The sequence below is a fragment of the Heteronotia binoei genome, chromosome 17, assembly GCF_032191835.1.
Source record: "Heteronotia binoei isolate CCM8104 ecotype False Entrance Well chromosome 17, APGP_CSIRO_Hbin_v1, whole genome shotgun sequence".
In the NCBI taxonomy this organism is placed as follows: domain Eukaryota; kingdom Metazoa; phylum Chordata; class Lepidosauria; order Squamata; family Gekkonidae; genus Heteronotia; species Heteronotia binoei.
The window spans coordinates 55,444,595-55,470,002 of record NC_083239.1 but is presented as its reverse complement, the minus strand read 5'-3'; the positions used below and the strand labels follow the sequence as shown (position 1 = coordinate 55,470,002).

Sequence of the window (25,408 nt, the reverse complement as noted above, 5' to 3'; positions counted from 1 at the left end):
CTCCCATCAGCCCCAGCCAGCATGGCCAATGGCTGGGGCTGATGGGAATCATAGGCAAAAAACATCTGGAGAGCTACCGTTGGCCACCCCTGTGTCTATATGACAGCCCTTCAAGTCCTTGAAGATGGCGATCCTATCACCTCTCAGCCGCCTCCTCTCTAGGCTGCTTAGGTCTTGTGGCCCTTTCTTACACACCCAGGGAAATGCTGATGGCCACTTTGGAAGTCAGGCAGTCATTTTTGTCCAGATCTGATTGGCAAGGGATCCTGGAGGGTTTTACCATCTTCTGGGCTTGGATGGGCAGGAGTTACTGTGTGGGGAGGGAAGATATTTGTGAGTTTCCTGCCTTGTGCAGGGGGTTGGACTAGATGACCCTGGAGGTCCCGTCTAACTCTGTGATTCTATGAACCCCTGCCCCCTTGTACGCTGCTTGAGCCCTCATGGCAGAAGAAAGGGTGGTGAATAAATAAAGATGATGATAGAAGATATTGGATTTATATCCCACCCTCCACTCCTAAGAGTCTCAGAGGGACTCAGAATCTCCTTTATCTCCCCCCCCCCACAACAGACACCCTATGGAAGATATTGGATTTATATCCCACCCTCCACTCTGAAGAGTCTCAGAGCGGCTCACAATCTCCTTTACCTCCCCCCCCCCACACCACAACAGGCACCCTGTGAGGTAGATGAAGATATTGGATTTATATCCTGCCCTCCACTCCGAAGAGTCTCAGAGCGGCTCACAATCTCCTTTACCTTCCTCCCCCACAACAGACACCCTGTGAGGTGGGTGGGGCTGAGAGGACTCTCACAGCAGCTGCCCTTTCAAGGACAACCTCTGCCAGAACTATGGCTGACCCAAGGCCATCTCAGCAGGTGCAAGTGGAGGAGGGGGGGAATCGAACCCTGTTCTCCCAGATAAAGAGTCCGCGCACTTCAGGACTACACCAAGCTGGCTCTAAAGTGCATAAACCTTAAAGGTCAAGGATTGCTTTGATGGGTCAGACCTAAGAAGCCCGCTTGCTCCAGCTGTGTCCAGGCAAACTCTGGATAACCTACAGGCAGGACCTGTGAGTGACAGTGTGGCCAAGATGTGCTGCCCGACTCATGAAAGGACCCCCACTTACAAGGGGCTCCCCATTTAAAAAAATCTGTTATGTATTTGGCCAATCAGGGGACGATGCTGGGTGAAAAGCCTTAGATATCCCTGCCTACTTTCTAAAGACATTTGGGTGGCAGGAAGGGGGCTGGCAGACAGCACGTTGGGAGACCCCTGGTCCAAACCAAGCTCTCACCTTAATGGACTCCACCAAGTCATCCACCAGGAAAAGGCGCTGTATGGACCGAGTGCCTGAGGTGGAGTAGAAGACAACCCGCTCCGTCAGACGCTCCAGCTGCTCTTTCGACAGCCCCAGGTCGGCATCCAGCTGAGCCCTGCCCAAAGGGGAAGGAGAGAGGAGGGGAAGGCCAGAGTCAGAAGACCTGCCAGCTCCACCACGCCAAGGAGGAGGCTCACCTGCACAAGCCCCTCGGAGGGGAAGAGGAACCCAGCTTTCCCTCCCCCCAACGCCTTGGGGCCCCCCCCCCATACTCACTGGAAGGGGTTGGCGCCCTCTCCCCGGTGGATGGCATGCAGCACTTTGCTGTAGACCCTGAGAGAGATGGTGACCGCCAGGACCGCCAAGGAGATGTAGGAGACGACGGTGACGATGCTGAAGTGCAGCAGGCACAAGAGCGCCACCATCAGGCTGGTGAAGACGAACGTCGACCTGCGGGTGTCCCGCCAGTACACCAAGTCCGCCACTGGAAAGAGAGGGGCAGTCAAGTTTCTAGTCCACAGGGTTGCGCCTGTGGAAGCGCCCGAGCGAAATACGCCACAAGGTGATTCCGACCGACGGGGCGATGTTTTCCCACGATCCCTGAACCGCAATCTAACATGGAAATGCCCTTGCCCTACTTGTGCCAAAGCACGTTTCCTGTCACCAGGGTGGCCCCGGCTAGCCCAGTCTCCTCAGATCTCCGACGCTAAGCAGGGTCAGCACCGATTAGTATGTGGATGGAAGGCCACCAAGGAAGTCCAGGCAGCTGAGGCTAGATGGCCACCTGACAGCAATGAGGATCCTGTGAATTTAGGGGGAGGTGTTTGTGAGTTTCCTGCATTGTGCAGGGGGTTGGACTAGATGATGCTGGAGGTCCCTTCCAACTCTATGATTCCTGACCCTTAGAGCGGTTCCTCAGTGGGACAGGCTTCCTCCTGGGGAGGTGGTGGGCTCTCCTTCCTTGGAGATTTTTAACAGAGGCTAGAGGGCCATCTGACAGCAATGAAGATCCTGTGAATGTAGGGGGAGGCGTTTGTGAGTTTCCTGCATTGTGCAGGGGGTTGGACTAGATGGCCCTGGAGGTCCCTTCCAACTCTAGGATTCTAGGATTCTAATATGTGCCCAGCTTAGCCGCCATTTATAATTAGTATGATCTGTCAAACTGTATTGTCCACATTGCTCTGGTTTTAACTGCTGTTTTTAGAATGCTGTTATCTGCCCTGAGCCCATGCTTGGGAAAGGGCAGACCATAAATTGTCTAAAATTAATTTAAAAAATAAATTAAACATTTCCCAGGCCAGCCTGATCTCATGTCTTGAAGGGTAAACAGGGTCAACCCTGGTTGGTATTTAGATGGGCAACCACCAAGGAACATATGAAGCTGCCTTTTACTGAATCAGACCCTCGGTCCATCAAAGTCAGTATTGCCTACTCAGACTGGCAGCGGCTCTCCAGGGTCACAAGCGGAGGTTTTTCACGCCTATTTTCCTGGACCCTTTTGAGTTGGAGATGCCGGGGATTGAACCTGGGACCTTCTGCTTGCCAAGCAGATTGCTCTGCCACTGAGCCACCGTCCCTCCCCAGGCAATGGCAAACCACCTCTGAGTGTCTCTTGCGCGGCAAACACGGAAATAATTCCGTTGGGACTTGTTGGCAGAGGTGGAGCCAGCCCCAAAATGGCCGTCGCCGCTTCCTTTCAGTCACGCGGTGAAGATCCTCGTGCTGTGATGACAGCTGCTACCAAAGCAACATTTCGAAAAAAATCTGTTCGGTTTTCGAAAGCCCCCAGCCCCACATGCACAACACTCTTCAGCTAGGCTATCGCTCCCAAAGATCTGGCCAATGTGTGAAACTTGACCCTCCTTGGCTCTCCAAAGCTCCTCTTTGAAGAAGGGCAAATGCCCCTTCAGATTTCATCCCCCGCCCCTCAAAAAAAAGATCCGTTCCCTCAGCCTCACAGCTTCAGAGGCCTCCATCGTCTCTCTTTCTGCCCATCCTGATTTTTTGTCCCTTCCAGAGCCACAGAAATGCTGTGAGGCCAAGGCAGCCGGGAGGTACGAGCAACCTTTTACAAAACACCACAGCCACTTTTAATCCTGAGAGGCATACGGCACCTATTTTTGCACAACATATTTCAACGTCGAAGCAGAATGGATCAGCGCCAGGGCCACAGCTATTCCCAGGCAGGAGGCCTCCGTTAAAATAAGCAAACCCAACGCCGAGAAGACGAATGTGAAAAACCCTCTTCTGAGACAGTGAAGCAGCCTCGGAGAAGCACCCAGCCTGTGCAAAAGACCCTTCCCCACGCAAGAGCCTCCCCCTTCTTGCAGCAGCTGCGACACTCTTGTTCTGCCGCCCAAGTAGCCCCTTGGTGGAACGCCGCCCCTGCGGAGAAGCCATGGCACTGCCATGTTAACTCTCTGGCCCCTCTCCAGGTTTCTTCAGCATGGGCGGGACGAAGCCAGTCCCATGATCCGATGAAAGGGAAAGGTGAGAGACCTCGGGGTTACCTTTGGTCAGCTTTCAAAACTGCGGCGCCCAAGAAGGCCCTGCCCAGAAAAATGCCAGTCTCAAAGGACAGATGCCAGGCTGCAAAAGCTGCCATCTAATCCCAGGTGGACTCAAGTCCGGGGATCAGATAAAGGCAGCTTCAACTCTTGAAAGTTCATCTCCGAAAATCTTGGTCTCTTAAAACTCGTCTATCCTGTACAAAACCTGTCTCTCCTTTTACAAGTTAATCTTCAAAACAAGAGCGCCTTAAAGACTAACAAGTCTTTACTTTCTTAATGTAATGTCATACTTTCTTAATGTAAGAGCCACATAGAATAAACATCATGTTTGAGAGCCACAAGACATGAACATCAGATGAGGAAGGAAGGAAGGAAGGAAGGAAGGAAGGAAGGAGAAGGAAGGAAGGAAGGAAGGAAGGAAGGAAGGAAGGAAGGAAGGAAGGAAGGAAGGAAGGAAGGAAGGAAGGAAGGAAGGAAGGAAGGAATATGGGGAGGGAGAGGTGCAAAGAAAGCAACTTTAACTTTTAATGCATTATCCAAGCTGCTGGCTGACTCAGCTTGGAGAAGTGATTTTAGGAGAGAAATACCTTCTCCAAACCAGCTGGTGGGGTGGGTTGGGCCTGAAGAGCCACACAATATGTGTGAAAGAGCCACATGTGGCTCCAAAGCCACAGTTTGGCCACCCCCTGGCCTTTAAGATGCTGCTGGTCTCTTGCTCTTTTCTCCCGCTACAGGCGGACTCACACGGCCACCCACCCGGATCCATCTTCAAAGCAAAATAGCTGGATTCAAACCCAGGAGCCTCTTACACACCAACAAGCTTTTCAGGGGGTGAGCCTCCAAAAACCAAAGCTCCCTTTTTGCCAGGAATCTGGTTCTTGAAGGATCATACCCCAAAAATCTTGTTGCTCTCTCAGGGACTGTCATGGTTGCCCTCCGACACTAATCCCAGATATGGTTTATTTGTGGGTACTTGGTGGCAACGAAAAGGTACTCTGCACCTGCCCAGAGGCATACTTGATCATTTCCTCCCCAAGTTCCACAGCAAAAACTCTGCATGGGGACCCACAGTCTCTGGGGCCACCTGAAGGTTTGCAGAAATCTGCGGCAGAGCTTTCGAGACGGATCTGAGCCCGGATCTCTCAGCCCATCCCTAACCACTAGATCGGGCTGTCCCAGGTCTCCCCACTTTGCAGGGGCCCTGCAGGCAGGCCCAGTCGCTTCTGGGGAAGAGGAGGGGCCAAACGAACGGGAGAGGCTGATTCCTTGCAGCTGTCGGCAGCCTGACACTGCCCCCGCCCCCACCTAGGCCCCATAACTGACCGTGGCAAATGCCAAGCTGGCGCTGCAATGAATCCATGGAAGCAAAAGCTTTTGGAATGGGGGGGGGGCACAGGCTGATTTGGGGAGGGGGGAGCCAGTCATCAATTGCCACCCCACACATCTCTCCCTCCCGGTCCCCTGCTAGGTCTCACACACACACACCCCTTTCCTGCCCAACACACGCCGAAGCTGCGACATCCTACTCTCCATGTCTGTTTCCCCCACTATTTGTGCCCCCTGCCCCCATGCAAGTAGCCCAAATCAAGGCCTTCCGTAGCCACTGGTCCCTGGGACAATCAAATTCACCCTCCTCTCTAAAAACTTCCCCTGAGTTTCTTCCAGCCATGACACTCCCGCCCGGAGGAGGGCGAGGGGGTCAAAAGGAGAAAAAAGGGAGTCCCACCTTTGCTAGCCATAGCAGCCCCCTTTTCCGACAAGGGTTCTTCAGGAACCTCGCTGCAAGCCAAGCGGGCAGGCGTCTGGCCAGAGGAAGAGCACTGAGTCTTGGGAGGGGGCCTAGGAAGAGCGTGGATGGGGGATGGGGGGGGGGAGAAGCTATTTATAGCTGGCAAATCCCAGCTGCTGCCTCCCATCATGGAATCCCCATCTCGCCTGGCTCCGGAGGCAGGAGGTTTGGACAGGGGGGCCCTCAAAGGGAGGGGGCAGCGCCAGCAGTTGCGGCTGTGGGTGGGGGAGATCCTCCCAGCTTGTTATGGAAGAAACCAGGAGCCCCAGAAAGGATGGAGTGTCCTGCTAGGGGAAAGTCAGGTTGCCACCTCTGGGTTGGGAAACTCCAGGAGATTTGGGGGGTGCAGCCTTGAGAAGGAGGGGTTTGGGGTGGGGGTCCACCCTCCGAAGCAGCCCCTTTTTGCCCCGAGGAAATTGATCTCTGTTGCCTGGATATCAGCTGTAATTCCGAGAGATCTCCAGCCACCCTCTGGAGATTTGGCGACCGCAGTGAGAGTTGCGGTAGAGTTTGCTGAAGGAATGTTGCGACTTTCTCAGTCACTCGTCCAATGCAGAATCCTGCAAAAATCGCAAGCAGCTCTTAGGACAACCTACATGGGTAAGATGGAAGATGCTCTCGGACGTGTCTTGGAATCACCTGCTTTGTAACCAGCATGATCCTTACAGTCAGCTGCAGAAATAATAAACAGAATGCTTAGAATCATAGAATCCCAGAATTGGAAGGGACCTCTAGGGTCATGTAGTCCAACCCCCTGCACAATGCAGGAAACTCACAAACACCTCCCCCTAAATTCATAGGATCTTCATCGCTGTCAGATGGCCATCTAGCCTCTGTTAAAAACCTGCAAGGAAAGAGAGCTCACCACCTCCTGAAGAATCATAGAATCCTAGAGTTGGAAGGGACCTCCAGGGTCATCTAGTCCAACCCCCTGCACAATGCAGGAAACTCACAAACGCCTCCCCCTAAATTCACAGGATCCTCATTGCTGTCAGATGGCCATCTAGCCTCTGTTGAAAAACCTCCAAGGAAGGAGAGCCCACCATCTCCCAAGGAGGAAGCCTGTTCCACTGAGGAACTGCTCTAATGATCAGGAATTATAGAGTTGGAAGGGACCTCCAGGGTCATCTAGTCCAACCCCCTGCACAATGCAGGAAACTCACAAACGCCTCCCCCTAAATTCACAGGATCCTCATTGCTGTCAGATGGCCATCTAGCCTCTGTTGAAAAACCTCCAAGGAAGGAGAGCCCGCCATCTCCCAAGAAAGCCTGTTCCACTGAGGAACCGCTCTAATGGTCAGGAAGTTCTTCCTCATGTTGAGCTGGAAACTCGTTTGATTTGATTTCAACCCATTGGTTCTGGTCCTACCTTCTGGGGCCACAGAAAACAATTCCGCACCCTCCTCTAGATGACAGCCCTTCAAGTCCTTGAAGATGGTGATTATATTGTTAGGGAATTCTGTTTGAAATTCTATTTCTTTATCTCAAATAGTGCGATGGATCACTGGATCAAATAATCATTGAGAGGGATTTAACATGAAAAAGCAAAAACATATTTCTACAGGGAAAGGGTACTGGGAGGTGAAAATAACAAACACTATAGAACAGGGTGGCCAATGGTAGCTCTCCAGATGTTTTTGCCTACAGCTCCCATCAGCCCCAGCCAGTATGGCCAATGGCTGGCGCTGATGGGAATTGTAGGCAAAAAACATCTGGAGAGCTACAGTTAGCCACCCTAGAAGATCATGTGCTTAATGGAGACTACTTCCTCCTTCTTCTTGAACTCTCTGCCTGAACAAAGGAAGTCACCTGACTAACTGACCAAAGAGACAAAACAGGTTTTCCTGCTTCTAGACCTTGATTGACAGCAGTCGGTATCTTCTTCCCAGGTCATGCAGACAATAGGGAATCAGGCACAGTGTTAACCCTATAATGACTGGAACTTTAGAACATTGCAAAGGACATACAGAACAGATACATATTTCCAACAGGTATCATCTCTCAGCTGCCTCCTCTCAGCTGCTAGAAGCCCTTCCACTTTGCCTCCCCTCTCCAAGCACCAAGAATACAGAACATCACTTGCCCCAGACAGAGAGTTCCAACATTAAGCTGTGGCTAATATTAAGAGCTTAACAACAGAAGGTCTTAGCAACTTCGAAGGCCGGACCAGAACCCACAGGTTGAAATGAAATCAAAAGAGTTTTCGGCAAACATTAGAAAGAATTTTCTGACAGTTAGAGCGGTTCCTCAGTGGAACAGGCTTCCTTGGGAGGTGGCGGGCTCTCCTTCTTTGGTGGTATTTTGCAGCAAAGACGAGATGGCCATCTGACAGCAATGCTGATTCTATGACTCACTGAATTTAGGCAGATTGTGAGAGGGATGCAGGAAGAGCTTTCGTGGCCCTTTCTTATAGGCCTGGGGGAATGCCAATCACCACCTTGGGGTCAGGATGGAATTTTCCTCCAGGAAAGATTGGCCCAGGGATCCTGGAGGGTTGTACACCTTCTTCTGGGCACAGAGCAGGGGTCTTGGGGGTGGGGGGGGGGAAGGCAGCTGTGAATTTCCTGCACTGTGCAGGGAGACGTACTAGATGACCCAGGGGATCTTCCCAGTTCTATGTTTCTAATACCTTCTTGAATAAGAATAGAAGAGAAGCCATGTTGGATCAGGCCGATGGCCCCTCCAGTCCCAACATTCTGGGGCACACGGTGGCCAAAAAACTCAGGTGCCATCAGGAGGTCCATCAGTGGGACCAGGACACTAGAAGCCCTCCCACTGTTGCACCCCCCCAAGCACCAAGAATACAGAGCATCACTGCCCCAGACAGAGTTCTATCATTACCCTGTGGTTAATAGCAACTTATGGACCTCTGCTTCAGATGCTTATCCAATCCCCTCTTGAAGATGTCTATGCTTGTAACTGCCACCACCTCCTGTGGCAGTGAATTCCACATGTTAATCACCCTTTGGCTGAAAAAGGACTTCCCTTTATCCATTCCAACCTGATTGCTCAGCAATTTTCATTGAGTGCCCACGAGTTCTCATATTGTGAGAAAGGGAGAAAAGGACTTCTTTCTCCACCTTCTCTATCCCATGCATAATCCTGTAAACCTCTATCATGTCCCCCCGCGGTCGACATTTCTCCAAGCTAAAGAGCCCCAAGCTTTTTAACCTTTCTTCATAGGGAAAGTGTTCCAACTCTTTAACCATTCTAGTTGCCCCTTTCTGCACTTTCTCCAATACAATGGCCGTTGTTTTGAGTCCCAGAGGAAAGCAACACGGGGGCAGTGGATTAATGTAAGAGCCCTTAGAGAGGTCTAATGACTCCCTGCGGCATCTCTAGGTGGGCTAGTGGGGGAGTTGGTGGGTTGGTTGGTTTTCCTTTCACTGCAGGACAGCCTGGCTCTTTTTTGGATGCAAGTTCTGCTAAGCATGTACAGAAATGGCTACTGGTGTTTGGTCTGCCTGCAAAGGAGAGCCAGTTTGGTGTAGTGGTTAAGTGTGCAGACTCTTATCTGGGAGGACCAGGTTTGATTCCCCACTCCTCCACTTGCACTTGCTAGGATGGCCTTGGGTCAGCCATAGCTCTGGCAGAGGTTGTCCTTCAAAGGGCAGCTGCTGTGAGAGCCCTCTCCAGCCCCACCCACCTCACAGGGTGTCTGTTGTGGGGGAGGAAGGGAAAGGAGATTGTGAGCCGCTCTGAGACTCTTCGGAGTGGAGGGCGGGATATAAATCCAATATCTTCTTCTTCTACCTCTTGTGCAGTTCAAGGATAATCTTAAGAGACCTTCCTTCCTTCCTTCCTTCCTTCCTTCCTTCCTTTTTTTCTTCCTTCCTTTTTTTCTTCCTTCCTTTTTTTCTTCCTTTCTTCCTTTCTTTCTTTCTTCCTTCTTCCTTTCTTCCTTTCTTTCTTTCTTTCTTTCTTTCTTTCTTTCTTTCTTTCTTTCTTTCTTTCTTTCTTTCTTTCTTTCTTTCTTTCTTTCTTTCTTTCCCAAATGTAGCCCCTGGTGATAATATTTCAAGGGGAGGGGGGGGGGGTTAACCTCTACACCCCCGGAGTACTTTTGCCCACACGGGGCCCAAGGTTTCCCTTCGCCAAGGAGAGTCTGGGGTGGCATATCAGGGTTAGAAAGCCCCTCTCCGTTCCCTGCCATTCTCTTAGGGTTGCCAGTCCTCAGGTGGTGAAAAACGTTAGGAGGCTGTGAAAAATTACTTGGTTCAGGAGAACCATTTTGCCTGTGTCAGTGTTGGAATTGATTTCCTTATAATGCTATGAGCCTCGGTTCTAGAGGCATCACGTGGTCAAAGAAGAAGATGTTCGAAACACACAAAGATAAGAAAAACTTAGGAAGCGTGTTACCATGTTATTGAATCTATATATGTGGACGATCCAAGAAAAACAATTTCTGATTCATTCTTCTAAGTCTACGCTTAATTCAAGGGCTGCTGTCTGTGTCGGTCGAGTATCCTGCAACCTTTGCATGTTGCATGCAGAAGTAATTGCTGTTCAAACCTGGCAAACCTTGTATGTTTTTCTTAGAAGTGTTGTGTTGATTGTGGTGTTTCCCCTTTAAACGCCGTTAACATAAATACAATATATTGCAGAGTGAGATTAAGCACTGATAATAATGTTTGTGGAGAGTGTGTCATTCTTGTATTAAGCTGTGTTACACGAGTTGCAATTGTTCCTTGCACAGTAATTTTTCACCGCCTCCTGCGTTTTTCTCAGCCTTGGCTGTGTTTCCCTTGTTTGGTTGCCAATCCCCAGGTGATAGCTGGAGATCTCCTGGGATAACAACTGATCTCCAGGCAACAGAGACCAGTTCACCTGGAGAAAATGGCTGCTTTGGCAGAACCCCCAGAGTGGCTGAAATCACTCTACTCTCATCCATTTTAACCTTGCAACAACACTGGGGTGTGTGCCAGGCTAAGAGTGTGTGACTGGTCCAGGGTCACCTGGCAAGCTTCTGTGGCATTAGAGCCCACGGACAGTCCCTTTCTCTCCCAAGCACCTGCCTTCCTCAGGCTCCACCTCCCAAATCTCCAGGTATTCCCCCCTGGAGTTGGCAACCCCAAAGTTCTCCCCTCCCCTGAAATAGCAGCCCCTGCAGCTTCATTCGAGGCAAGTAAAAAGCCTTTTAAAATGATCACAGAACCACCTCTAACACCGAATTCTGCTCCAGGTACATCTTTGTGTGAGGAACATAAGAGAAGCCATGTTGGATCAGGCCACTGGCCCATCCAGTCCAACACTCCGTGTCACACAGTGGCCAAAAAAACAGATGCCATCAGGAGGTCCATCAGTGGGACTGGGGCACTAGAAGCCCTCCCACTGTTAAGGACATAAGAGAAGCCCAGATGGATCAGGCCAATGGTCCCTCCAGTCCAACACTCTGTGTCACACAGTGGCCAAAGAACCAGGTGCCATCAGGAGGTCCACCAATGGGGCCAGGACACTAGAAGTCCTCACACTGTTGACCCTCCCAAACACCAAGGATACAGAGCATCACTGCCCCACACATAAGATCATAAGAGAAGCCATGTTGGTTCAGGCCAATGGCCCCTCCAGTCCAACATTATGTGTCACACAGTGGCCAAAAAGCCAGGTGCCATCAGGAGGTCCATCAGTGGGGCCAGGACACAAGAAGCCCTCCCTCCCACTGTGCCCCCCCTCAAGCACCAAGAATACAGAGCATCACTGCCCCACACAGAGAGTTCCAACAATAAGCTGTGGCAAATAGCCACTGATGGACCTCATAGAATCAAAGAGTTGGAAGGGACCTCCAGGGTCAACCTCTGCTCCAGATGTTTAGCGAAGCCCCTCTTGAAGCTGGCTATGCTTGTAGCCGCCGCCACCTCCTGTGGCAGAAAGAAGAAGTGTTCCTGCATAGGTGCTCTGGCCTGATGTGTGTGTGTGTGGGGGGGGAATCTGTGTGTAGGGGGAAAGCAAGCATCTCTCTGTGCTCCAGTTTGTGCTGTCCTCAGCACAGCAGCTATTTTTACCTGCTGACTCGGCTGAGCTGCAATTCTGCTCCGGGCGCCTTGCCAGGGGCCGTGAGTGGGACAATTCCTGGGTGAAGCAGGCCCTGCCAGGCCAGCAGAATGGAGCTGAGAGAGAAAGAAGAAAAGCACACGCATTCTGCATTTGGGAAAGAGGTGGCAGTAGGCGAGAAGCCCGGGTGCAGGGCACCCAAAGGACGACAGCCTCTCCACAAGAACTGAGAAAGCTTTCCTTCTTTCTTGCTAATAAGAAGAGGCAAGGTTCTAGTCCTCAGGGATGGAAAAAAGGGGAGGAAATGGCACGTTACCAGTGGGTTGGATCCTATCAATTATTTTTGCTGGGGAAAAGAAGAAATTAGCTCCAGGCATTTCAGTTTGTTCCTCATTTCTCAACCAAAATTCGTTTCCGACCTGACAGGGCCATACATTTTTCCAACAGTGGAGAAAGGCAGGTTGTTTCCAAATAACGGATTTACTAAATAGCGGCAATCTTATAGAAAAACAACAATGGAAAAAAAAATACGGGGGGAAATAATGTGGTTGCATTATTTACCGATAAAAAAAAATGTTAAACACTCCGTTAGTAAAGGAAACTATTAATCATCCAAGGTCAGAATTTGAACAACTTGTAATGGATATAAAAGATAATACTAGAGGATTACTGTCTAAAATATGTAAAATACTAATAAAAATATCTGAAGAGAACAGTCTCCCTTACCAAAGAATGGAACGGAGGCTGTCAGAAAGAATCTGAGAATGTAGAATGGAACACTATTTGGAGGTCTTATAGTAAGAATTCACAAGTCTTCAGTATAAAGCTTCAAGTTATTAACATTTTAATGAGATGGTTTTGGCCTCCTACTATTTGAACAAAATGAATAACAGTTTTGACTCTTTGTGTAGGAAGAACTGTGGGGGCAAGGCTACCTTTTCCTACTGCTGTTGGTGTTGTAAATATATCTGCACCTTTTAGCAGCAGGTGAGACAACAAATAAGAGAGGATGGGCCCCTTCTGACCCATAAGTATATCAGAAGAGCCCTGCTGGATCAGACCAGGGAAGGTCCATCTAGTCCAGCCTCCTGTCTCACACAATGGCCAACAACAGGGCAAAGAGGCCAAGGTCTTCCCCTCATAACAACATAAGAAAAGCCCTGCTGGATCAGACCAGTAGTCCATACAGTCCAACATCTCATCTCACACAGTGGCCTACCAGTTCCTCTGGAGGGCCAACAACAGGGCAAAGGGGCCGAGGTCTTCCCCTGAGAAGAACATCAGAAGAGCCTTGCTGGATCAGACCAGTGAGGGTCCATCTAGTCCAGCCTCCTGTCTCACTCAGTGGCCAGCCAGTTTCTCTGGAGGGACAACAACAGGGCAGAAAGGTCGAGGCCTTCATATGAACATCAGAAGAGTCCTGCTGGGTCACACCAGTGAGTTCATCCAGTACAGCATTCTATCTTCTCACACAGTGGCCAACCAGCTCCTCTGGAGGGCCAACAACAGGGCAGAGAGGCCAAGGCCTTCCCCTGAGAAGAACCTCAGAAGAGCCCTGCTGGGTCAGACCAGGGAGGGTCCATCTAGTCCAGCCTCCTGTCCCACACAGTGACCAGCCAGTTCCTCTGCAGAATCAACAACAGGGCAGAGAGGCTGAGGCCTTCCCTTGATGTTGCCTCCTGTCTCTGGGATTCAGAGGCTGACTACCTCTGAATGCGGGAGTCACCTTGAGTCTAGCAGCCACTGATAGGCCTGTCCTCCATGAATCTGTCCAATCCCCTTTTGGAGCCATCTGTGCCCTGACATGGAAAGTGCGGGGAGGGCGGAGCTCGGAAGCAAAGCAAGGTCAGCCCTGGTCAGTATGTGGATGGGAGACCTCCAGGGAATACCAAGTTCAGGCAACAGACGCAGCCAATGACAAACCACCTCTAAAACCTGTTTTGCCTTGAAAACTCTGCGGGGCCATCATAAATTAGCTGCCGCTCAAGAGCACTCCTCACCACCATGTCTGTGGCCATCAACACACCCCTTGGCAGCAAATTCCGCATACTGAGGATTGTGGGGCACACAGAGACAAAAAAAACCAGACAGGACAGGTGCTCCACTAACATCTCATGAAGTCTCTAAAGAGACAGGGAGCCATTCCCCACTAGCCTTTTGCCGCTCACACGCTCTTCTTCTCGGCAGGGCTTCCGTTGGATTTCACACTCTCTGCCCCGGGGCCGCAACTGGCTTCGCCTTTTTCGCATGGCAAACAGAAACTGGTTTCTAGAGGATCTTGTTTGCAGTGTGAAAAGAGGTGGAGTGAGCTGGAACTCTGGGGCAGATTGTGTGAAATCCCACGGAAGCCCTGAGGAGAAGGCTAGAAGAAGAAGATATTGGATTTATATCCCGCCCTCCACTCCAAAGAATCTCAGAGCGGCTCACAATCTCCTTTCCCTTCCTCCCCCACAACAGACACCCTGTGAGGTGGGTGGGGCTGGAGAGGGGTCTCACAGCAGCTGCCCTTTCAAGGACAGAGTCTCAGAGCGGCTCACAATCTCCTTTACCTTCCTCCCCCACAACAGACACCCTGTGAGGTGGGTGGGGCTGAGAGGGCTCTCACAGCAGCTGCCCTTTCAAGGACAGAGTCTCAGAGTGGCTCACAATCTCCTTTACCTTCCTCCTCCACAACAGACACCCTGTGAGGTGGGTGGGGCTGAGAGGGCTCTCACAGCAGCTGCCCTTTCAAGGACAGAGACTCAGAGCGGCCTACAATCTCCGTTATCTTCTCCCCCCTACAACAGACACCCTGTGAGGTGGGTGGGGCTGAGAGGGCTCTCAGAGCAGCTGCCCTTTCAAGGACAGAGTCTCAGAGTGGCTCACAATCTCCTTTCCCTTCCTCCCCCACAACAGACACCCTGTGAGGTGGGTGGGGCTGAGAGGGCTCTCACAGCAGCTGCCCTTTCAAGGACAACCTCTGCCAGAGCTCTGGCTGACCCAAGGCCATGCTAGCAGGTGCAAGTGGAGGAGTGGGGAATCAAACCCAGATTAGAGTCCACACAATTAACCACTCCACCAAACTGGCTAGTGGGGAATTGGTCAGGGTGTTTTTGGCAACCCTACGGACCCTGCCTGACTCCATAAAAGGTATCCCTCACTATTCTGGATTCTCCCCCAAATCCCACCCACCCAGCTCTTTCCATGAACTTGGGGACTTCTCCAAAGGACTTCTAGCATGTACTCACCCATTTCCAGAGAGTTCTCTGATTGGTCTGGTTCAACCTGGTGCTTTTCTGTGATTGGCTCCTGGCCTGCCTCCTCTTCCTCCTCCTTTTCTTCTCCCTCCTCTTCCTCTTCCTTCTCCATCTCTTCCTCCAGCACAAGACATTGGTGCAACTCCAGCGAGGTCAGCGTGTGGCGTTGGATGGCAGAACTCCCAAAGGAGGTGCCTTCTGCAGCAAGCGGAGGCGTTAAGGCGTCTGGTGGTGGGAGCTCCTCTGAGGAAAGATCTGGAAGGAAATTTCTAGTTCTCATGGGCAAGTCATAGAATCATAGAAACCTAGAGTTGGAAGGGACCTCCAGGGTCATCCAGTCCAACCCCCTGCGCAATGTAGGAAACTCACAACCGCCTCCCCCTAAATTCACGGGATAGAATCCTAGAATACAAGAGTTGGAAGGGACCACCAGGGCCATCTAGTCCAACCCCCTGCACAATGCAGGAAACTCACAAACACCTCCCCCTAAAATCACAGGATCTTCATTGCTGTCAGAGGGCCATCTAGCCTCTGTTGAAAAGCCTCCAAGGAAGAAGAGCCCACCACCTCCCAAGGAGGAAGCCTGTTCCACTGAGGAACCACTCTAATGGTCAGGAAGGTCTTCCTAATCCTAGAAACCTAGAGTTGGAAGGGACCTCCAGGGTCATCTAGTCCAACTCCCTACACAGGAAACTCACAAACTCCTCCCCGTAAATTCACAGGATCTTCATTGCTGTCAGAAGGCCATCCAGCCTCTGCTTAAAAACCTCCAAGGAAGGAGAGCCCACCACCTCCCAAGGAGGAAGCCTGTTAGAATCATAGAAGGGTTGGAAGGGATCCCCAGGGTCATCTAGTCCAACCCCCTGCACAATGCAGGAAACTCACAAACGTCTCCCCCTAAATTCACAGGATCCTCATTGCTGTCAGATGGCCATCTAGCCTCTGTTGAAAAACCTCCAAGGAAGGAGAGCCCACCACCTCCTGAAAAAATCATAGAGCCCTAGAGCTAGAAGGGACCTCCAGGGTCATCTAGTCCAACCCCCTGCACAATGCAGAAATCTCACATACACCTCCCCTTAAATTCACAGGATCTTCATTGCTGCCAGATGGCCATCTAGCCTCTGTTTTAAAACCTCCAAGGAAGTCCACAACTCTCTTTTTTCTTAGTCTTCTAAAATAGTTTTGACGCTGCCCCCATCGTCACCCTGGTTCTGCACTTGGCACGCCGCAGAATGAGGGAGCAGAATTCTGAGACAGTGGAATGGGCAGTACCATTTCAGACCGGGGATGGGTGGGTGGGTGTTATCCGCTTGATGGTCCCCCACATAAAAACTCCTTGTAAATTCAAATCAGTGCTTTGGGCAGGATGGTGCCAGGTTCACCCATCAAGCTAACTTTCCAGCTAGCAGAAAACTGTTTAATGTTGGGGCTCTTTGCAAAATGCACCTGGCAGTTTTAAGTGGTGTTGTCTGCACATGCTCAGAGAACACTTTTTTAATTCAGGGGGGGAATCAAACCCATGCAATGCATTTTTTTAAGGTTTCAGACTTTTCTGCGGACCTGGGGAGACTTCCAAGTTTGCAGAAAAAAAGTGTTTAGCATTAGGGTAGCCCCGATTCATGGATTTAGATATTCACAGATGGAGGCCACATGTCACTATTAGAGATATAGATCTGCATTACTTATTTTATTGCATTTGTACTCTGCCTTTATAGAGAGCCATTTTGGTGTAGTGGTTAAGTGTATGGACTCTTATCTGGGAGAACCAGTTTTGATTCCCCACTCCTCCACTTGACCTGCTGGCATGGCCTTGGGTCAGCCATAGCTCTCTCACAAAGGTTGTCCTTGAAAGGGCAGGTGTATGAGAGCTCTCTCAGCCCCACACATCTCACAGGGTGTCTGTTGTGGGGGAGGAAGATAAAGGAGATTGTCAGCCGTTCTGAGACTCTGAGATTCAGAGTGGAGGGTGGGATCATGTTGGATCAGGCCAATGGCCCATCCAGTCTAACACTCTGTGTCACATAAGAACATAAGAGAAGCCATGTTGGATCAGGCCAATGGCCCCTCCAGTCCAACACTCTGTGTCACATAAGAGAAGCCATGTTGGATCAGGCCAATGGCCCACCCAGTCCAACACTCTTTGTCACACAGTGGCCAATATATGTGTGTGTATACACACACACACACACACACACATGGCCCAAAAACCCAGGTGCCATCAGGAGGTCCATCAGTGGGGCCAGGACACTAGAAGCCCTCACACTGTGGCCCCCCGAGCACCAAGAATATACAGCATCACTGCCCCAGACACAACAACATAAGAGAAGCCATGTTGGATCAGGCCAGTGGCCCATTCAGTCCAACACGCTGTGTCACAGAAGAACATAAGAGAAGCCATGTTGGATCAGGCCAGTGGCCCATCCAGTCCAACACTCTGTGTCACATAAGAACATAAGAGAAGCCCTGTTGGATCAGGCCAGTGGCCCATCCAGTCCAACACTCTGTGTCACATAAGAACATAAGAGAAGCCCTGTTGGATCAGGCCAGTGGCCCATTCAGTCCAACACGCTGTGTCACAGAAGAACATAAGAGAAGCCATGTTGGATCAGGCCAGTGGCCCATTCAGTCCAACACGCTGTGTCACACAGAGTATAGGGCAGGATATAAATCCAGTCAATCCAATATCTTATTGTTTATTGCCTGTCCCATCCTGTCGACTGCACAGACTCAATCTGTGTAATTGAGCCCCAGTGAGAAAGGGTCACTACAATGATCAAGAGCCAGTTTTGCGTAGTACCTAGAGTGTCAGACGAGGATCTGGGGGAGCCAGGTTTGAATCCAGCTTCTTCTGCAGAAGCCTGCTGAGTGATCATGGGCCAATCACGCACTCTCAGCCTAACCCACCTCGCCGGGTTGTTGTGAGAGGAGAAGGACAAAAGAGAGCCAGTTTGGTGTAGTGGTTAAGTGTGTGGACTCTTATCTGGGAGAACTGGGTTTGATTCTCCACTCCTCCACTTGCACCTGCTGGAATGGCCTTGGGTCAGCCAGAGCTCTGGCAGAGGTTGTCCTTAAAAGGGCAGCTGCTGTGAGAGTCCTCTCAGCCCCACCCACCTCACAGGGTGTCTGTTGTGGAGGGAGAAGATATAGGAGATTGTAGGGTGCTCTCAGTCTCTGTCCTTGAAAGGGCAGCTGCTGTGCGAGCCCTCTCAGCCCCACCCATCTCACAGGGTGTTTGTTGTTGGGGGAGAAGATATAGGAGATTGTAAGCTGCTCTGAGTTTCTGATTCAGAGAGAAGGGCGGGGTATAAATCTGTAGTCTTTTTCTTTGGGTCCCCATTGGGAGAAAGGCAAGATATAAATAAGTGCAAATGAAAACATTAATAAATTTAGAAACAGATCAGATTTCTAAAAATCCCCACAGAGGTGCCTCCTGTTTTGTCTGTACCTGAAGACGACGTACTGCATTGTGCCCCCTCCGCAGTCTCTGTTGTGGGGCTGTGCTGTGGGGACAAATCCACCACTCCTCCTTCCGCTAGCCCTGGGTCGTCGATGTAGCCTGTATCGACATCCCAGCCTGAGAACGGGTCCAGTCCCGGGCAATGCCCAGGTGGTGATGCCCCCTCTCCTTCAGGGGATGGGCAGAGGCTGGGAATGTTCTCCAAACTGTCCCCCAGAGCCGGCACAAAAGTCTCACAAGTTTCTGTGCGGGGCAGCACAGGCCGCGTCCGGCGGGTCTGCGAGTCACGCCTGCTCCGAGAGCCGGGCTCCCCCGGGGTGGGGCTGCTGCTGGGGCCCCCCGCAATCGTGATGTAGGAGAAAGTCAGCTCCCGCGGGGTCCCCCACTCCACGGAGGCCTCTTCCTCATCCTCAGAGAACTCCCGCGCCGTCTGCAGCTCGGGGAAGTCGGACTCATCGTTGCCACCTGGAGCAGGGCCGGGAGCAAAAAAGAGCAAAAGTCAAGAGTGCGGGACTACGTCAACCCAGAATTACCTCCCCCTCTGCCCCTGTGGAAGAGCCCCGTGGCGCAGAGTGCTAAAGCTGCAGTACTGCAGTCCTAAGCTCTGCTCACGACCTGAGTTCGATCCCAGGCAGAAGCTGGGTTTTCAGGTAGCCGGCCCGAGGTTGACTCAGCCTTCCACCCTTCCGAGGTCGGTCAAATGAGTCCCCAGCTTGCTGGGGGGAAAGCGTTGAGGACTGGGGAAGGCAATGGCAAACCACCCCGTAAAAAGTCTGCCGTGAAAACATTGTGAAAGCAGCGTCACCCCAGAGTCGGAAACGACTGGTGCTTGCACAGGGGACTACCTTTAGCTTTAAGAGCCCCGTGGCGCAGAGTGTTAAAGCTGCAGTACTATTCAGATCAGAAAGTCAGAGGGCACGGGGCCGGGCTCTGAGCGCCCTCGCTGCCACACCTCCCTGACTTCGCCAAGGCTCAGGAAGCCTCAGGAAGCTCAGGAAGGCAGCGGGCACGGTGCGTAAGGAGAGGTGGCACCCTAAACAGCTGCCTACTTCCACGTGCCAGCCCTGATGGGCAGGGCTCTTGCTCAGCATGGCTGCTGATTCGGGACATTCCATTGGCTGTGCAGATGTTTTTAAAACGTTGCTCTGGCAGCAGCCTGCCTCCGCAGCTCAAAGTTCATCACCGTGCGGCGGAGGGTCAGCTGGGGCAGCCGCTGTGGGACTGGCTCTGCCTTCCAGAGCGGCCATTTTGGGGCTGCCACCCAACCTGCCATGTCAGCATCCCAAAGGCACCCGCAGGCTCAAAAAGGTGGGATTCCTTGCCCTGTGGAATCCAGGCAGGCTCCAAGAGAGAGAAAGTCCAAAGCGTGAGCTGCTCACGTCCAAGGTTTCAGCAGACCCTCGGGGTGGGTTTGCTCAGATCCGGCTGTCGGGGGGCAGGGCCTGCAGACAGAGGAGTCCTTGGCCATCCTCAGGGCCCAGATTTCCTTTCTCCGGCCTGGGTTTCCTGGGGGGGGGGGTGACACGGCAGAGAGCCCCTAAAACCAGGCCTAGACCAGCACACAAATTGACCAGCAGTTAACAGGGCTGGTTCTTTGGTTTGGGGCAGCATAAAGAGGAAGGGACTGATGCGCCTCACCTCTAGTGGCACAGGAGCGGCCAGCGTGCCCTCCTGGGTCTGCATCACCACCGGTGTTCCTTCTAAGCAAGGGTGTCAAACATGCGGCCCGGGGGGCTGAATCAGGCCCCCGAGCAACTGGCTGTCATCTGCTTCCTTCTCCCTATCTCTTGCTTCCTTCTGCATCACAGCTTGCTTTGCCAGGCTTGCTCAATCGCTACAGGAGCTACAGAGCAAAGCCTCTGTTTTCTCCATTGACTGAGGCTCCTCCTTTGGGGAGGAAGGGGGGGCGGGAGGCAGAGCTTGTTTTTCCAGGCTCTCTTAATTGCACAGCACAGCTACTGAGCCAAGCCTCTCTTCCTTCTATTGGCTGAGGCTCCCCCCACCCCGTCCCCTGGGGAAGGAAGGAAAGAGGTGGAGCTTCCTTTGCCCAGTTCCCTGGATCCCTTGGGAGAAATGCAAAGAAAGCACCTTTAAGACCAATAAGTGCTAATGTTTGAAGTTTAAAAAAAAATCTTTGGCTTTGTCTGTGTCCTTTATAACGTTTCTCTCTCTGCTATCGAATCTTAACTAGGTCCACACATGGCCCAGCCCAACAAGGTCTCATTTATGTCAGATCCGGCCTTCATAACAAATGAGTCTGATAACCTTGCTCTAAGCTGAGTTTGTGTGAGCTAGCTCACAGTTTTTTAGCCTCTGGCTCTGACATTTTTGTCTCAGCTCAGGAAAACTGGCCCCCGGAGCAAACTAATTTATGCAGTCGCTCACAACTTTAATGCCAGTAGCCAGGGCTTCTTTTGTAGAGAAAGCCCAGCAGGAATTCATTTGCATATTAGGCCACACCCCCTGTCAGCAACATTGTTTCGCGCAGGGTTTTTTGTAGAAAAAGCCCAGCAGGAACTCATTTGCCTATTAGGCCACACCCCCTGACATCACCATTGTTTCACACAAGGTTTTTTTTGTAGAAAAAGCCCAGCAGGAACTCATTTGCCTATTAGGCCATGCCCCCTGATGCCAAGCCAGCCGGAACTGTGTCCGTGTGGGTTCCTGCTCAAAAGAAGCCCTACCAGTAGCTCCCGAAGTAGAATGTTTGCTCACAAGACTCCAAGCTTAGAGTGCGCACTGCTCACCGCCACCAGGTCTAAGCCCCAGCCCTCACGACATGGGCAGAGGCCACGGTGGGTGACTCACCCTCTGTAGAATCAGGTGTGGTGGAGGCAGTCGAAGGAGATTCTTCTGCAAAAGGGGGGGAAATCCTATTAGAGAATCCACACCTTACCCCACCGCCTACCCCAGACCCGAGAATCCCTAAGAGAAAGGCTGCGCTGCCTGGATGGGCCAGACACATGGACGTGTGAAGCTGCCTGAGGCCCTCGTCCATCAGCCTCGTCTACTCAGACGGGCAGCAGATTCTTAAGGCCCAGTGCCTCCGACTGGTGCTGGCGGCAACTGAACTGGGAGTCCACGTGGAAAGCCGGCACATCACTTCTTGACTCAAAACATGGTGCAACCATTGCGTAGCAATGACTCCACTGATGGCATATGTTGTTAGTGCACATGCCCACTCGCTCTGAGCACTTGGAGACCTGCCGGCTCTACACACAGACCCTCCTAGCAGAGCCACAGAATCCAGCAAGGGGCCTCACTCTACCCTCCCCACAGCCCTCTAAGCATCTTCTCTCGTCGTTTTAGCTGCCCTCTTACTCGCCCTCTCTCCCTTTACCCTCACCCTCTCTCACATGGCCTTCCATGGAGATTACCCTGGCCCAATCCTCACATGGCCTTCCATGGAGATTACCCTTGCCCTCTCCTCACATGGCCTTCCATGGAGATTACCCTTGCCCTCTCCTCACATGGCCTTCCATGGAGATTACCCTTGCCCTCTCCTCACATGGCCTTCCATGGAGATTACCCTTGCCCTCTCCTCACATGGCCTTCCATGGAGATTACCCTCGCCCTATCCTCACATGGCCTTCCATGGAGATTACCGTCTCCCTCTTCTCACATGGCCTTCCATGGAGATTACCCTCTCCCTCTGCGCACATGGCCTTCCATGGAGATTACCCTGGCCCAATCCCACATGGCCTTCCATGGAGATTACCCTTGCCCTCTCCTCACATGGCCTTCCATGGAGATTACCCTTGCCCTCTCCTCACATGGCCTTCCATGGAGATTACCCTTGCCCTATCCTCACATGGCCTTCCATGGAGATTACCCTCGCCCTATCCTCACATGGCCTTCCATGGAGATTACCGTCTCCCTCTTCTCACATGGCCTTCCATGGAGATTACCCTCTCCCTCTGCGCACATGGCCTTCCATGGAGATTACCCTGGCCCAATCCTCACATGGCCTTCCATGGAGATTACCCTCGCCCTCTTCTCACATGGCCTTCCATGGAGATTACCCTCTCCCTCTGCGCACATGGCCTTCCATGGAGATTACCCTCTCCCTCTGCGCACATGGCCTTCCATGGAGATTACCCTCTCCACCCATGGCCTTCCATGGAGACACAGCTATCTACAGATCTGTCCTGTGGATCCACTTCCACACACGTGATGCCTGACAAGTTGGCCATTTTAAAAAAATGTGTACATTTTTTGTTGTGTGTGTGCACATGCATGCCTGGAAGTCTCATGGAAAAGAAGAGCTATCATGGATCAGGCCAGTGAGGGTCTCTCTAGTCTAGCAACCTGTCTCTCAGAGTGGCCAGTCAGTTCCCCTGAAGGGCCAACAACAGGGCAGAGAGGCCGAGGCCGAGGCCTTCCCCTGAGAAGAGCATCAGAAGAGCCCTGCTGGGTCAGACAAGGGAGGGTCCTTCTAGTCCAGCATCCCATCTCACAGAGGCACCAACCGGTTTGTCTGGAGGGCATAGAAGAAGACCCTGCCCTTCTCTCTGAATCAGACTCAGAGCGGCTTACAATCTCCTATATCTCTTCCGCCCACAGCAGACACCCTGTGAGGTGGATGGGACTGAGAGAGCTCTGGCAGAAACTGCTCTTTCAAGGACAGCTCTGGGAGAGCTCTGGCTGACCCAAGGCCATTCCAGCAGGTGCAAGTGGAGGAGTGGGGAATCAGACCCGGTTCTCCCAGATAAGAGAGCTCTGGCTGACCCAAGGCCATTTCAGCAGCTGCAAGTGGAGGAGTGGGGAATCAAACCCGGCTCTCCCAGATTCCATGCACTTCACCACTACACCAAAGCGGCTCTCCCAAGGCCTTCCCCTGAAGTTGCCTCCTGGTTCTGGGCTTCCCCTCAGTTCCCCTGGCTAGTAGCCGCTGGCGGACTTATCCTGCAGGAGGCAGAGAGAGGTCTTTCCCATCTGCCTGGGGATTGAACCTGGGACTTTCTGCCTGCCAAGCAGAAGCTCCGCCACTGAGAGACCCCTCCACACAGCCCCACCCTTTGCGTGTCCAGGAGAACGCATAAATTGCCCTCCCAGACTTGGGTTGCCAGTCTCCAGGTGGCAACTGGAGATCTCCAGGGCTGGCCCTGCCGCTAAGCAACTAGGCCACTGCGGAGGGCGCTGACCTTCTGAGGGCACCAAATTGGGTGACTGGGGGGGGGGCACCAGAAGTTAACCTTGCCTAGGGTGCCAGACAGTCTAGGTCACAAAGATCAATTTGGAGGTGGGGGGGGATGGATGCTTCAGAGGCTGGACTCTACAGCAGGGGTGGCCAACGGTAGCACTCCAGACGCTTTTTGCCTACAACTTCCATCAGCCCCAGCCAGCATGGCCAATGACTGGGGCTGATGGGAGTTGTAGGCAAAAAAACATCTGGAGAGCTACCGTTGGCCACCCCTGGTCTACAGCACTGTACCCCACTGAGCTCCCACCCCTCCCCAGAGTCCACCCCCAAATCTCCAGGTGGTTCCCAACCTGGAGCTGGCAACCCCCTGCCCCAGCGCTTCCTTGCCCCCACCTCCCGCCCCAAAGAACTGTCCGGTGGTGGGGAAGGTCACGCTTATCCCCGGAAGCTGCTTCTGCGCTGCGGGGGCTCCACCTTCAGAGTTTGCGCAGGACCCCTAGGGAGGAAAGCGCCTCTGAGGGCGAGCAGAGTGCCTTTGCCCCTGCGGTCATCCCCCTCTCCCCGGCCAGCCGGGGGGCACATTTGGCGCGCCGGTTTGTCAGCCCCCGGGGAGCGGGAGAGGGCGAGACGCCCGGCCTGCCCCACGAGCCAAGCAGCGAGCCCCCGGCGCCTCCTTCGCACCCTGCACCTCTGCGCGCCGCTCTCCTCCCGGGGGACCCAGCTCGTGCCTCCGATCCCGCCGCGCCCCGGCCTCGGCTCCTCTCCTTCCCCTCCCCTCCCCTCCCCTCCCCGCGGAGGATACCTACTGCAGTGGGCGAAGCCGAGCACCTGCCCCATGGTGGCCCCCGGCGGCCGCTGCCAGGGCCATGCTCGGTGGTGCGCTCATGGCCCCATCGCGCCCGGCCGCTGCGGCAAGGCAAGGCAAGGCAAGCAGGAGAGGAGAGAAGAGGGGCGCGGAGAGGAGAAAGGCGAAGAGAAGAGAGGAGAGGAAAGCAGAGGAGAAAGGCGAGGAGAGGCGCGGAGAGGAGACAGGCGAAGAGGAGAGGCGAGGCCGGCCCGAGCAGGCAGGCAGGCAGACAAAGCCAGCGGCGCGCGAGGATGCTGCTGCTGCTGCTGCTGCAGACAAAGGCGGGCAGGCGGCAGGGGAGGCCGCGGGTCTCTGTGGCCTTCGCCGGGGATGCAGCCGCGGCAGGAGAGGAGGGAGGCGCGCCCAGGCAGGCCGGGTGGGGTGGCCAGGCGAGGGGCAGCCGGCCACGCTCGCGCCCACGGGAGGCCCTCCGCCTTCCCGCGCCACCCACGCCCTGCTCCTGCGGGGAGCGCCGGCACCTGCGCTCAGGCGCGGCAACGCGCCGGCCCCCGGGAATCATAGACTCCTAGAATCATAGAGTTGGAAGGGACCGCCAGGGTCATCTAGTCCAACCCCCTGCACAGTGCAGGAAACTCACAAACCCCTCCCCCTAGATGCACAGGATCTTCATCGCTGTCAGGTGGCCATCCAGCCTCTGTTGAAAAACCTCGAAGGAAGGAGAGCCCACCACCTCCTGAAGAATCCTAAAGTTGGAAGAGACCTCCAGGGTCATCTAGTCCAACCCCCTGCACAATGCAGGAACCTCACAAGTACCTCCCCCTAAATTTTCAGGATCTTCATTGCTGTCAGATGGCCATCCAGCCTCTGCTTAAAAACCTCCAAGGAAGGAGAGCCCACCACCTCCCAAGGAGGAAGCCTGTTCCACTGAGGGAGGGGTGGGGAACTGTCGCTCTCCAGATGTTTTTTGCCTACAACTCCCATCAGCCCCAGCCATTGGCCATGCTAGCTGGGGCTGATGGGAGTTGTAGGCAAAAAACATCTGGAGAGCTACCACTGGCCACCCCTGCCTATATGACAACCATTCAAGTACTTGAAGATGGTGATCCTATCACCTCTCAGCTGCCTCCTCTCCAGGCTAAACATCCCCATCTCCTT

The 25,408-nt window shown here is 52.9% G+C and overlaps 1 protein-coding gene across 1 annotated transcript in view; it reads right to left on the bottom strand.

Annotated features, from left to right (window-relative positions):
* Window positions 1-24,309, bottom strand: part of RTN2 (reticulon 2) — a 31,551-nt gene extending 7,242 nt beyond the window's left edge. Inside the window, exons 1-6 of the mRNA XM_060257856.1 lie at window positions 24,252-24,309; window positions 21,111-21,155; window positions 18,291-18,767; window positions 14,837-15,100; window positions 1,596-1,803; window positions 1,296-1,434 (exon numbers count right to left, since the gene is read on the bottom strand). Of these exons, the coding sequence (XP_060113839.1) occupies window positions 1,296-1,434; window positions 1,596-1,803; window positions 14,837-15,100; window positions 18,291-18,767; window positions 21,111-21,155; window positions 24,252-24,282 (1,164 nt within the window). The 5' untranslated portion in view covers window positions 24,283-24,309. The remainder of the gene's footprint in view (window positions 1-1,295; window positions 1,435-1,595; window positions 1,804-14,836; window positions 15,101-18,290; window positions 18,768-21,110; window positions 21,156-24,251) is intronic.
* Between the last annotated feature and the right edge of the window lie 1,099 nt (window positions 24,310-25,408).